This window comes from Schistocerca cancellata, chromosome 9 (genome assembly GCF_023864275.1).
Source record: "Schistocerca cancellata isolate TAMUIC-IGC-003103 chromosome 9, iqSchCanc2.1, whole genome shotgun sequence".
Classification (NCBI taxonomy): Eukaryota; Metazoa; Arthropoda; class Insecta; order Orthoptera; family Acrididae; genus Schistocerca; species Schistocerca cancellata.
The window spans coordinates 166,818,138-166,832,853 of NC_064634.1; the positions used below are offsets into that span (position 1 = coordinate 166,818,138).

Sequence of the window (14,716 nt, forward strand, 5' to 3'; positions counted from 1 at the left end):
CGCGTGCAAACATCACCAATGTTTTGAATATAAATATTTGCACTTGATAATGAAAACAATTTTCTAGACGTGTTGTGCTGTTCCTAAGAAATCGAAACTGATGCAGCGTTTTATTATTTAAATCATCAAGTTTTCAAACCAACTTTCGGTTCGATGATAGCATTGCCTGTTTTAGGATACGGAAAAATCTTCCGCCAATCTGTTCATTATTGTTAACTGTCAGTAAATGCAGACATTATTTAACACTGGCCTTCATCATTAACTGTGAAATTTCTTGAAACCATTTAATTGAAGCAGTAAGTGGTCAGTGAACGTCCGAATACTAATAGATAGGAATATTAAAAGTTCTGTTCCTTTCGTAGCGATACGAAATTAAAATTCCCAGTTGTACTGCACATGAGCATACCAAAACACTTTACACAACTCAGTGAAGTTACGCAACGAAGAAATTTCCTGAAGCGCAGTCACATACATATATTTGCATAAAAAATTTCTTGTATACACCGTACATTTTGTATAAAAATGGACGGCACACGGCTTTTAAACCAAGCGCTCATTCCGGACAGCCCTCAGTGTAGTTCTGATGATGGGCTCATACAGCGGAGTAGACTAATAAAAACCGCAGAGGCGCCGGCGTCACCGTCACAGGTAACAATTAAGTGTCCGCCGTAAGTAATGAGGCAAATAATAGCAACAAATGAGAGTGCGTGCCGTGGCCACGTAAAACCCTTTACCACGCATTATGTTACGCGCCCCGGTTTATTAACAAATTAAATTAAAATTAACTCATTAACTTCCGTGGTAAAATTAAAATTGCTAATAGCCTCCATTAATTTCTCGTGAACCGAGGAAATTTAGCTCACATAATATCGTCCCAAAAATTAAAATTCCGTTCGCCACATAACCTGTGAGCGGGGCCCGGATTTTCCACGCCAGAATAACTCCCACTGATTTCTGCGCGCAGAGGGAGGAAATCACGTGGCGGCTTGCTTCTGGTCTCCGTAAATCTTCTTTACGGGTAACTGTCGTGAACGGAAGTTACCTGAAATTTCTTGTCACAGCAAAATTGAGCAAAGACTTAAAGGCATTACAGATTTATTAATATCGCCAACGTAATACGCTCGTATTTAGAAACATTTCTGCCACCTACAGTTAATAAAAATTATTGTATGAACTAGCATGAGATAATGCTGTTGTACATTACGTTGTCGTAATCTAATAACGGACTCTAAAGCACATGTTGAGAATAACACTGATCTGCTTGTGCACTCTTATTAATCTACATCTACAGCTACATTTACGTGATTACTCTGCTGTACACAATAAAGTGCCTGGCAGAGGGTTCAATGAACCACCTTCAAGCTGTCTACCGTTCCACTCTCGAAGGGCGCGCGAGAAAAACTAGCACTTAAATTTTTATGTGTGAGCCATGATTTCTCTTGTTTTATCGTGATGATCATTTCACCCTACGTAGGTGGGTGTCAACAGAATGTTTTCGCAATCGGAGGAGAAAACTGGTGATTGAAATTTCATGAGAAGATCCCGTCGCTACGTAAAACGCTTTTGCTTTCATGATTGCCACTCCACATATCATGTCTGTGGCACTATTTCCCCTATTTCGCGATAATACAAAACGAGCCGCCCTTCTTCGAACTTTTTCGATGTCACCCGTCAGTCCCACACGACGCGAATACCACACCTTACAGAAATACTCCAGAATACGTCGGACAAGCGTGGTGTAAGCAGTCTCTTTAGTAAACGTGTTGCACCTTCTAAGTGTTCTGCCAATGAATCGCAGTCTTTGGTTTGCTCTACCCACAACATTATCTATGTGAACGTTCCAATTTAGGGTATTTGTAATTGTAATCCCTGAGTATTTAGTTGAATTTACAGCCTTAAGATTTGTGTGACTTATCGCGTAATCGAAATTTAGCGGGTTTCTTTTAGAACTCATGTGAATAACTTCACACTTTTCTTTATTCAGGGTCACTTTTCGCACCATACAGATATCTTATATAAATCATTTTGCAATTTTTTTCGGTCATCTGATGACTTTACAAGACCGCAAATGACAGCATCATCTGCAAATACATCCCATGAGTGTGATTTTGTCGAAAAAAGGTAATAAGCCTCACAGACAGTGAGAAGGAATTGGGTGACCTAAATCGAGACCTAAATAAGTCAAAGGAGAAGGCAGAACTTCTTGAGTCAAGATGACAGCAATGGAATATAATTTAAAGTGATGCCAAGGTATTACGGTACAGACGTCGCGACAGGTTCAAATGGCTCTGAGCACTATGGGACTTATCTTCTGAGGTCATCAGTCCCCTAGTACTTAGAACTACTTAAACCTAACTAACAAAATGGTCAAATGTGTGTGAAATCTTCTGGGGCTTAACTGCTAAGGTCATCAGTCCCTAAACTTACACACTACTTAACCTAAATTATCCTAAGGATAATACAAAAAATACACACCCATGCCCGAGGGAGGACTCGAACCTCTGCCGGGACCAGCCGGACAGTTCATGACTGCAGCGCCTAAGACCGCTCGGCTAATCCCTCGTGGCAAACCTAACTAACCTAAGGACATCACACTCATCCATGCCAGAGGCAGGATTCGAACCTGCGACCGTAGCGGTCGCGCGGTTCCAGACTGAAGCGCCTAGAACCGCAAGGAAGTCAAAAGATACGGCCGTTCGTCACAAATATTGAAACTGTCAAACACAATCGTGAAAACCGATATGGTACTTGCCGTTAACCTGGAATCATGGTATTTCACAAGAAGCAAAGTTTCACAGAACAGACAAAAGGAAAAATCCGGAAGTTATTAATCTGTAATTATATCACATTAAAAAAATACTTTTTTGTCATTTGTCATCTGACTCTCTACCTGTCTTTCTGTCAAGACCTCTTTTCCTCAGAAATGGGAAGACGTATATATAGCTTGTAACGATATCGATAACAGGAAAAATCGTCGATATTCTCGATTCCTGGGATGGATGAACTATCCGTATGCATAATTACGGTCGTACGAATCCCTCGTTGCGCGAGTACCACTCACTCATATCCTGTTTTATATGAAACCAAAATTTGACGCGTAAAGCGAACAACCTTGAAATTATTATTTTTTTATGCAGATAGCCTATCACTGGAGACACACAACCCAGTGGTAGTGAAATGGTTAAACAGTACAAGCATTCAGGTGAAAAAGACAACGTCGTATTGTAACATATCGGAAGTAGCTGTATCGCAGGTAGGATGATGTGGTCATACACATCGGGAGGCCGGCGCAGGAGTGATATTTAGATGGTGTTCTCGTCGCCACGCTCCATTACGTGTGAGCAGACAGTGGCGCTGTGTGCGCTGACGCGGCCGGCACCGCTGTTTGAGATGCGGCCGCAGATAGCGGCGAGCGTATGGCGGATGCTTTGCGGGCACCGCGCCGGTCAGCCAGCTCTGTCCGGGCCGGCCGGCTTCTGCGCGAGGCCCACATGTAAATACGCGGCGCGGCGTCACGGCCGCACTGTCCGTGGCTGTTACTGCTGCTGCTGCTGCTGCTGCTAAATATTTATGAACGCGTCATCTGGCGCCGTGTCGCGGAATTACAGCGACCACTTGCGGCCGGCCCAACAGCCCGCGGCTCTGGGAATGCGCGGCTGCACACACACACACACACACACACACACACAGAGCGGCTTGTTCCGCGCCTCCTCTGAGAGCTCCGGCTGCTAGCGCAAATACTCGACGGTACACACGCGGAGAGGAACGACACAGAGAAAGGCTGGAGTTCAGAGGCCCGTTGATGTTTAGCCCAACTATGACAGATCACGAGATCGACTTAGAGAAGTTAGAATTTCAAAAAAAGTCTTTAAAATACACGGTCAAATTTTTTGTCGAATGATTTGCCTAAAAGTAAAAAATAGAATAGATCAGAGAAACGTTTGCTGCCCAAAATCATTTACAGCAGCAGAGAAGCCTATAGGTTGGTTGTTTGATCTGGTGGAAGAGACCAAACGGCGAGGTCATCGGTCTCCTCGGATTAGGGAATGAACTCGGCCGTCCCCTTTCAAAGGAACCATCCTGGCATTTGTTTGAAGCGATATAGGGAAATCACGGGAAACCTAAATCAGGATGGCCGGACGCGGGACTGAACCGACGTTCTCCCGAATGCGAGTCCAGTGTGCTAAACACTGCCCACCTCGCTCGGTAGAGATCATTAAGTGAAATTCCACCAGACAAATATCATCAAGTACTCTGCAAAATTCCAATTAAACACTAAAAAAATGGTTCAAATGGCTCTGAGCACTATGGGACTTAACTTCCAAGGTCATCAGTCCCCTAGAACTTAGAACTACTTAAACCTAACTAACCTAAGGACAGCACACACATCCATGCCCGAGGCAGGATTCAAACGTGCGACCGCAGTGGTCGCGCGGTTCCAGACAGTAGCGCCTAGAACCGCTCGGCCGCCCCGGCTGGCTAAACACTAAACATTAGATTCTAAATTGCAACCTAATTTTCCTTAAATGATTTCGAACATCGTTCAGAGACGCTTCAAACGTTTCTGTAATTTATTTTCTTACTTTAGACAAGTCATGTCACGCAACGCCTGACCTTTTCTTTTTCAATTTCTTGTTTTCAACTTTTGTTTAGGAAGCATGAAATACAATATATTTTAATATAAGTCAGTAATCTATTATTAACAAGAGAAAGCAGAGAAGTTTCAGTTTATGCAGTGATTTTATATTTTTGACGGTTTATTTACATGGCTAGCAGTAGATGTTCGTAAAATATTTCAGTTTTTCCAAAAATCACTTATCATAATTTTCCAAAATCCTTAATTACGTTCAAGACATTAAGCAACTTTTTGCAAAACTACACCTCACGCCGTTCAGTTTTATACCTCATCCATTTCCCACTCGCTCTTCGTTTGGCTATAAAAATTCGGAAAAAAGTCCATTGCCTCATTTCTAGAGCGTTTTGTTTTTGCTCCGTTCAAACGTTTCACCGAAAATAGACCCAACCGAATCGTCACTTCTGTATGTAACGGATTCATTTGTAGATTCAAAGACAGGTTTAAAAAAGCCTGATGTATATGAAAGTTCAATTGGCTCTAAGCACTATCGGACTTAACATCTGAGGTCATCAGTCCTCTAGACTTAGAACTACTTAAACCTAACTAATCTAAGGACATCACACACATCCATGATCGAAGCAGGATTCGAACCTGCCACCGTAGCAGCAGCGCGGTTCCTGACTGAAGCGCCTACAACCGCTCGGCCACAGCGGCCGGTTATATGAAATTATAGACTACCTGTATGTAATCTGTTAGACAACGAAATAATTGACGTTAATTATCTGAGCTATTCTCTCTGAAGATTATATTTGTCATGAATCATTTGTTTCACTTTTGACAACGCGTTATTAATTTGAAAAATGTCGGATTGCATCGTTTTTCGGAGCCACATTGAACTGTACATCTCTGTAGGAATAGCTGGGCAAAGTCGGTTCAAAGGTTTGAGCAATGCAACGACGTACCACTTCCAGGAGGATCAAACCTAAAAAACACAATGGTATTCAAGAACTATCGGTTTGAGCACAAAACCCTGAGGTTAAGGGATTCATAGCGGCAAATTTTACGATGTCGATTTAGTTTGGGAACTATTTCTGTATATTACAGTGCAGTGCGACATATTGCCTCAGCTACTTCTTATACACTACTGGCCATTAAAATTGGTACACCACGAAGATGACGTGCTACAGACGCGAAATTTAACCGATATGCTGTGATATGCAACTGATTAGCTTTTCAGAGCATTCACACAAGGTTGGCGACGGTGGCGACACCTACAACGTGCTGACATGAGGAAAGTTTCCAACCGATTTCTCATACACAAATAGCAGTTGACCGGCGATGCCTGCTGAAACGTTGCTGTGATGCATCGTGTAAGGAGGAGAAATGCGTACCATCACGTTTCCGACTTTGATAAAGGTCGGATTCTAGCCCATCGCGATTGCGGTTTATCGTATCGCGACATTGCTGCTCGCGTTGGTCGAAATCCAATGACTGTTAGCAGAATATGGAATCTGCGGGTTCAGGAGGGTACATTGGAACGTGTATTCGTCATTGCCATACTGGCGTATCATCCGGCGTGATGGTATGGGGTGCCATTGGTTACACGTCTCGGTCATTTGTTGTTCGCATTGACGGCACTTTGAACAGTGGACGTTACATTTCAGATGTGTTACGACCCGTGGCTCTACCCTTCATTCGATCCCTGCGGAACCATACATTTCAGCAGGATAATGCACGACCGAATGTTGCACGTTCTGTACGGGCCTTTCTGGATACAGAAAATGTTCGACTGTTGCCCTCGCCAGCACATTCTCCTCTCACCAATTGAAAACGTCTGGTCAATGGTGACAGAGCAACTGGCTCGCCACAATACGCCAGTGATGAACTGTGGTATCGTGTTGAAGCTGCATGGGCAGCTGTACCTGTACACGCCATCCAAGCTCTGTTTTTTCTCAATGCCCAGGCGTATCAGGGCCGTTGTTACGGCCGGAGGTGGTTGTTCTGGGAACTCATTTCTCAGGATATATGCACCCAAATTGCGTGAAAATGTAATCATATGTCAGTTCTAGTACAATATATTAGTCCAATGAATACCCGTTTATCATCTGCATTTCTTCTTGGTGTAGCAATTTTAATGGCCAGTAGTGTATTTTTTATGACCTTCCTTTATTTATTTTTTAATAAAAGTTGTGCCCCTCTACGCCTGCGCTTTCATGGTGACCATCACAAAAAGTTCTATTGTTACCTCTGCGGAAGGATTAGCATTTGTATCAGCAAATCACAGGATGCGGGTGTACTATGTTTTCTATACATCTAGGTGCGCTCACCCATTAATGTAGTCCATCTGGGAGACAGGAGGCAAAACTCTTGAAGGTTAACGGTCTAGGGCAGAGGGAAATGAATGCCACTGCAAGCCCTAGGGGAGAAAAAGCTCTACGACGGTGTGGATGGGAGACAGGTCTGCTGGCGGGACTAACGTGCTAACAGCGGTAGTTCATGCGAGGGTGTAGGGACGTGTTAGTGATAGGGAAGATAGTGTTGTTGCTGCCCACCAACGATGTCTCATGAGCCAACCGCAACGGTCTCAATCCTGTAACATGCCAACGCCATCATCAGAGAGGTCAGATTGATTATAAAATCAGGCGTTCAGTGTAGGTTTTTTGTGGGGTTTCTTCTCCATCACTACGAAAATCACTTTCAGGGAACAAGAACAGATACTACGAGCGCAAAAAAACAGCGTACAGCGGCAAAGCGAGTGCACAGCGTATCACAAGCGAGCACCTGCGAGTGTATTGTGCTCAAGACAGAACACCGTGCACCTAGCATTTACACCAGAGAGAATTCTCGTTCGGTGTTGGGCGTTTGATTGTGTTCATTTCGGTGGAAAAGGGACTGTAGAGACCCGTGGCGGACACTTCGAATACCTTGTCTAATGGTGATTTCGTCGCAGCATGTCGTGCACTGGATTGTACTGTACAACTTTGATAAATTAATAAATACGCTGTAGCATAGATACTATGCATTTGCGACAATAGGTTCGCACACTTCTTCTACATGTACATCTACATCTACATCCATCCTCCTCAAGGCACCTGACGGTGTGTGGCGGAGGGTACTTTGAGTACCTCCATCGGTTCTCCCTTCTATTCCTGTCTCGTATTCTTCGTGGAAAGAAAGATTGTCGCTATGCCTCTGTGTGGGTCCTAATCTCTCTGATTTTATCCTCATGGTCTCTTCGTGAGATATACGTAGGAGGGAGCAATATACTGACTCTTCGCTGAAGGTATGTTCTCGACACTTCAACAGAAGCCCGTACCGAGCTATTCAGCGTCTCTCCTGCAGAGTCTTCCACTGGAGTTTACCTATAATGTTCGTAACGCTTTCGCGATTGCTAAAGGATCCTGTAACGAAGCGCGCTGCTCTCCGTTGGATCTTCTCTATCTCTTCTATCAACCCCGTCTTGTACGGATCCCACACTGGTGAGCAATATTCAAACAGTGGGCGAACAAGCGTACTGTAACCTACTTCCTTTCTTTTCGGATTGCATTTCCTTAGGATTCTTCCAATGAATCTCAGCCTGGCAACTGCTTTACCGACGATTAATTTGATATGGTCATTCCATTTTAAATCACTCCTAATGCCTACTCCCAGATAATTTATGGAATTAACTGCTTCCAGTTGCTGACTTGCTATACTTAAGTTAAATGATAAATGATCCTTCTTTCTAAGTATTCGCAGCACATTACACTTGTCTACCTTGAGATTCAATTGCCATTCCCTGCACCATGCGTCAATTCGCTGCAGATCCTCCTGCATTTCAGTATAATTTTCCATTGTTACAACCTCTCGATATACTACAGCGTCTCCGAAAAAGCCTCAGAGAACTTCCGATGTTATCCAAAAGGTCATTTATGTATGTTGTGAATATCAACGGTCCTATGACACTCCCCTGCGGCACACCTGAAATCACTCTTAGTTCGGAAGACTTCTCTCCATTGAGAATGACATGCTGCGTTCTGTTATCTAGGAACTCTTCAATCCAATGACACAGCTGTTCTGATAGTCCTTATGTTCTTACTTTGTTCATTAAACGACTGTGAGGAACTGTATCGAACGCCTTGCGGAAGTCAAGAAACACTGCATCTACCTGGGAACCCGTGTCTATGGCTCTCTGAGTCTCGTGGAGGAATAGCGCGAGCTGGGTTTCACACGATCGTCGTTTTCGAAACCCATGTTGATTCCTACAGAGTAGATTTCTAGTCTCCAGAAAAGTCATTATACTCGAACATAATACGTGTTCCAAAATTGTACAACTGATCGACGTTAGAGATATAGGTCTGTAGTTCTGCACATCCGTTCGACGTCCCTTCTTGAAAACGGGGATGACTTGTGCCCTTTCCCAATCCTTTGGAACGCTACGCTCTTCTAGAGACCTACGTTACACCGCTGCAAGAAGGGGGGAAGTTCCTTCGCATACTCTGTGTAAAATCGAACTGGTATCCCATCAGGTCCAGCGGCCTTTCCTCTTTTGAGCGATTTTAATTGTTTCTCTATCCCTCTGTCGTCTGTTTCGATATCTACCATTTTGTCATCTGTGCGACAATATAGAGAAGGAACTACAGTGCAGTCTTCCTCTTTGAAACAGCTTTGGAAAAACACATTTAGCATTTCGGAATTTAGTCTATCATCCTCTGTTTCAGTACCATTTCGGTCACAGAGTGTCTGGACATTTTGTTATGATCCACCTACCGTGTTGACATAAGACCAAAATTTCTTAAGATTTTCTGCCAAGTCAGTACATAGAACTTTACTTTCGAATTCATTCGCGTCTTCTGCTCCTTATCCTATCCAAGAGCCGGTTCCTTGCAGTTTGTCCCCCATTAGCACCCCGCAGATTGTGAACAGTAGGGTCGGAAGGCTACATTCTTGTCTTACATTCTAATCCGAGGGCTTCGAAGGAATCTTACGGAGCCGTGTTACGTGTGTCCGCAGAACCGGAGGGCGCGGCAGCTGCGGCGGCGGCGGTGGGCGGTGCCGTAGCGGCGAGTCCCCCAGCCGTGGAGGCGGCGGCCACGGCCGGGGTGCTGGCGGCAGCGGCGGCGGCCGGCGCGGCGGGGGCCTCCTCCGCCTCCGGGCCAGACGAGCACCACATCGACGAGGACGACGACGATGATGACGACGATGACCTGGACGACGGCCTGGAAGACGACGAGCGCGACGGCGGCGGGCTGCTGCTGCTGCCGGCGCCGGGTGTCGGGCTGGCGGGCGGCGGCTCCGCCCCCGGGGGCGGCGGTGACGGCGCCGACGCAGGCACTCCCTACTTCCTGTCCGAGCCCGCCCCCGCCTTCGTCGTCAAGCAGCGCGCCGCCACGCTCAGCTGCAAGGCTGCCAACGCGCTCACCCTGCATTTCCGCTGCACCGACGGCGCACGGAGGTAGGCCCACGTCCTTACAAGTCTCTTACATCTACATCTACATCTACATACATACTCCGCAATCCACCATACGGAGCGTGGCGGAGGGTACCTCGTACCACAACTAGCATCTTCTCTCCCTGTTCACTCCCAAACAGAAAGAGGGAAAAATGCCTATATGTCTCTGTACGAGCCCTAATCTCTCTTATCTTTGGGTCTTTCTGCGAAATATAAGTTGGCGGCAGTAAAATTGTAGTTCGGTCGGCCTCAAATACTGTTTCTCTAAATTTCCTCAGTAGCGATTCACGAAAAGAACGCCTCCGTTCCTCTACAGACTCCCACCCGTGTTCCTGAAGCATTTCCGTAACACTCGCGTGATGATCAAACCTACCAGTAACAAATCTAGCAGCCCGCCTCTGAATTGCTTCTATGTCCTCCCTCAATCCGACCTGATAGGGATCCCAAACGCTCGAGCAGTACTCAAGAATATGTCGTATTAGTGTTTTATAAGCGATCTCCTTTACAGATGAACCACATCTTCCCAAAATTCTACCAATGAACCGAAGACGACTATCCGCCTTCCCCACAACTGCCATTACATGCTTCTCCCAGTTCATATTGCTCTGCAATGTTACGCCCAGATATTTAATCGACGTGACTGTGTCAAGTGCTATACTGCTAATGGAGTATTCAAACATTACGGGATTCTTTTTCCTATTCATCTGCATTAATTTACATTTATCTATATCAGCTGCCATTCTATACACCAATCACAAATCCTGTCCAAGTCATCTTGTACCCCCCTACAGTCACTCAACGACGACACCTTCCCGTACACCACAGCATCATCACCAAACAGCCGCACATTGCTATCCACCCTATCCAAAAGATCATTTATATAGATAGAAAACAACTGCGGACGTACCACACTTCCCTGGGGCACTCCAGATGATACCCTCACGTCCGATGAACACTCACCATCGAGGACAACGTACTGGGTTCTATTACTTAAGAAGTCTTCGAGCCACTGGCATACGTGGGAACCAATCCCATATGCTCGTACCTTAGTTAGGAGTCTGCAGTGGGGCACCGAGTCAAACGCTTTACGAAGTCAAGGAATATGGCATCCGTCTGATACCCTTCATCCATGGTTTGCAAGATATCATGTGAAAAAAAGGCCCAGCCTTGGATAGATTTCAACCAAATTTGGTGCAGAAACATCAGGCCGAACGAGGCTAGCTGCAAATGGAGCCGAGATACGGGCAAACATGTTTTTACAGATTATAGCGTATAGGCCCTGCACGACAGGCATGTTGTGCAGGAACTGTATTGGCCTGCATGTTTTGCAGGGCCCAGGCATGTAGGCTGTCTTGGATGATAAGTGTGCTGTGTTGGAGTACTATTGGTCTGCTTTATCGACCTCCTCTGCATGGCACCATGTCTGTCAAGTAAATGATATTCAAGCCCCTGATGTGGTGTCCGCCCTGCATGACAGGCGTGGGTGTTTATTGAACTGTACTGCATGTGCCAATGTGTATGGCTAGTGAGGGTTGAGATGGACAGAGGAAGGGATGGAAGGAGGAAGAGGAAATGGACAGAGAGATGAGAGGAGTGGGAGGTGCATTAGGTCGGTGGAAGGTGCAGTGGAAAGAGGGATAGGTGGGAATGGAAGAGGGGAGGTGGAGATAGAAACGTGGAGGAGAATATGGTCACAGGAAGGAGGAAGGAAGATATGGTCAGAAGGGGAGAAAACTGATAAATGTGTGCGGGGGAAGGAGGTGTGTTCAGTGTATGTGTTGACACATACACAGACCAAATTAAGACGAGACAGACAGTAACTGTTAACATATTTATCCTGGTGCGAGACAAGACAGTCAGTGCCTTCATGAATAAACGTTTGTGGCTGCTTATGGAACTATGATTATATCCAGGCTGGGCTTAAACCCAGGGAGTCTGGTGCTCAGGGGAGTATGGTAAAATCATCCTAGTGCCCTTCGAACCACTCAGATACAGTGCAACCTGTGTGGCATCTTGCATTGCCCTGCTCTTAGAGCATCCCCTGGGTGATGGCGCCATTCTGGAATGGATCAAGAAAAGCATGTATCCATCCTTGGGGACCAGGTCCTCCCCTAAATATAGAGGACTTGGTCCCCAAGGATGGATACATGCTTTTCTCGATCCATTGCGCCTTCCAGAATGGTGCGATCACCCGGGGGGTGCCACAGAAACGCACCCCAGACGTTAACGCTCCCGACATGGATCCCTCCGATGATTGCTGCAGAGCTACACACGCCAACGACCATGTCCAATTGATCATAAAACGTGACGCATGTTACTGGCCACCTGTCACCACTCAGTGGACGCCCAGTTGTGGTACTGGTGTGCAAATGCCAGACTTCGTCGCCGACGAACAGTAACGAAAATGGGTGCATGACCCAGGCGTATGCTGTGAAGGCTGAAACGCAATCACATTCGCTGAATGTTCGCAGAAGAGACACTGTTGGTAGCCCGTTGATTAATCGGGCAGTTAGTTGCTCAACAGTTACTCCTCTATATAGCTGTAGACAATTCCGCAGCCGTAGTACACCGCTGTCAAATAGGGCCCGTGATGCAGCACAGTTGCCTCGGCGCCGGTTTTGGACAGCATAATTTTGCCAGGAACGGTATACTTTAACCACGGCGGCACGCGAATAGTTTACAAACTTTTTCGTTTGCAAAATGCTTTCAACCTTGGTCCGAAAGCCAATGATCATACCCTTATAAATCGCTCCGTTTCCTCATTACGAGGACGACTACGCTGTTTTCCGCGTCCCCCCGACACGCTTTATATACCTGCATTGCTAGTGCTGCGACCAGCCGTCTATGAGTGGTTGTTACAAGCTGACGTCGAACATATGCAGTGGTTGTTACATTAATAAACCAAAAAGCTCGAAAAAGAGAGAGTCATTGTCTTAGCTGATTAAATGCGTTGGGGAGAGACTGAAATGTTATTTTTGTGGTCTTTAGTCCGAAGACTACTGCTCTCCATGCTAGTCTGACACGAGCTTGCCTATTCATCTCTACATAACTACGGCAACCTACATCCATTTCAATCTGCAACGTGTACTCAAGCCTTGTTCCCCACAATTTTTGGTCGCACATTTAGCAAATTGTCTAGTCCACAACGCCTCATGATATATCCTAACACCCGATACCTTCTTTATGTCGATTTGTACCACACATTTATTTTTTCGCCAATTCGGTACAGCATTGCTTATTAGATCACCCCCTGTAACATTCTGTATTGTTGTGTAGCACCACGTTTCAGTAGCTTTGTTCTCTTCTGTCTTCAAATGCTTATCGTCCACTCTACACTTCCGTTCAAATATGCACTCCATATTGGCTCTTCCTGAAAGACTTCATAATAACAAAATTTTTGCCGTATCTGGTAAAAAGTATTCGATCACCTATTAATGGACATCAATGTATGTTGTGCCCAGCCTTCCCCCTTCAAGACGATTGGAACGCTGTTGTGGACATTTTAATGAGGTGTCAAAGTTTTTGGAAGAATGGCAGCCCATTTTTCCTCAAGAGCGACACCTGGGAAGACAGTGATGTTGGACGCTGGAATCTGTAGCGAACCGACAGTCTGACCCATCCCAAAGGTGATATGTTGCTCCAGGTCGGGACTCTGGGCAACCCAGACCATTTCAGAATTGTTATTATCCACAGACCATTGTCTCAGAATGACAGGACGCACTGCCCAGCAGTACACAATGTCGTAAAATTTGTTCGTAATATTCCGAAACTAGCGTTTCCTTGAGTGCAATAAGGGGACCACACATTAAGCACGAAAAACAAAACCAAACCGGACCACCACCTCCTCCGTGTTTCACTGTTGCCACTTTACATGATAGCAGGTAACATCCGCCAGGCATTTGTAAACCCAAATACTTTCATCGGATTATCACAGGATATAGGTGATTCATCACTCCAAATCACTCCTTTCCAGTCATCCACTAATTAGAGGCGTCGTTCGTTGCACCTCCTCAAATGTCGCTTAGAACTGATTACAGAAATGTGTGGAGTTTGGAGCTGCTCGACCATTCTACAACATTCTCTAGCCACAGTCATTGTGTAAGCTGGACTGCTGATAGCATTTTGGAAATCAAGAGTGACTTATTCCGCTGATTTCATGCTATTTTTTACAACAACCCTTTCAAGTGCTCGACGATCCTTGTCCACCAGTAGATGAGACCTGCCTGGTCTTTATGTGTGGTTCTTCCTTCGCAATTCCAATTCAGTCACATCATCATAAGTCAAGCTAGGCACCTCTACAAAGGTTGAAGTGTCTCTGATGGATTAGTTACTCAGGTGACATCCAACGCTGGTTCATGTACGAAGTCAATGAGCTCTCCTGACCCATTCGCCCTACTGACGACACCTGCACTCCACTGCACTGCACTGCAAATCTCTGGTGACATCAACCAGGAATGAAACAGGCTAAGCAGCGAAGATGCTGTTCCTTTGTGGACCTCTATAACGATTTCTGGCCTCACGGGTGGGATTGGCCTGTGAGCTGGCGCGTGGGAGCGGACGCTTCGTCGAAATCGTTATCGGGGCTGCGGAAGAAACTACTCCCGCAGCAGATTAGGCCAGCGCGTGGTCGGCCTGCGGTGGACTTGTTGTCCCAGTCCACGAATAAGACGACTGCCAGAGTGTTCGGCGGAGGCATAGAACACCCTGGT

General features: G+C 45.8%; 1 protein-coding gene across 2 annotated transcripts in view; it reads left to right on the top strand.

The window, feature by feature from the left end:
* LOC126100237 (netrin receptor UNC5B) overlaps window positions 1-14,716 on the top strand; it is a 345,034-nt gene that overhangs the window by 135,288 nt on the left and 195,030 nt on the right. For both annotated transcript variants that reach the window (XM_049910817.1, XM_049910818.1), the window contains exon 3: window positions 9,569-10,010. In XM_049910817.1, the coding sequence (XP_049766774.1) occupies window positions 9,569-10,010 (442 nt within the window). The remainder of the gene's footprint in view (window positions 1-9,568; window positions 10,011-14,716) is intronic.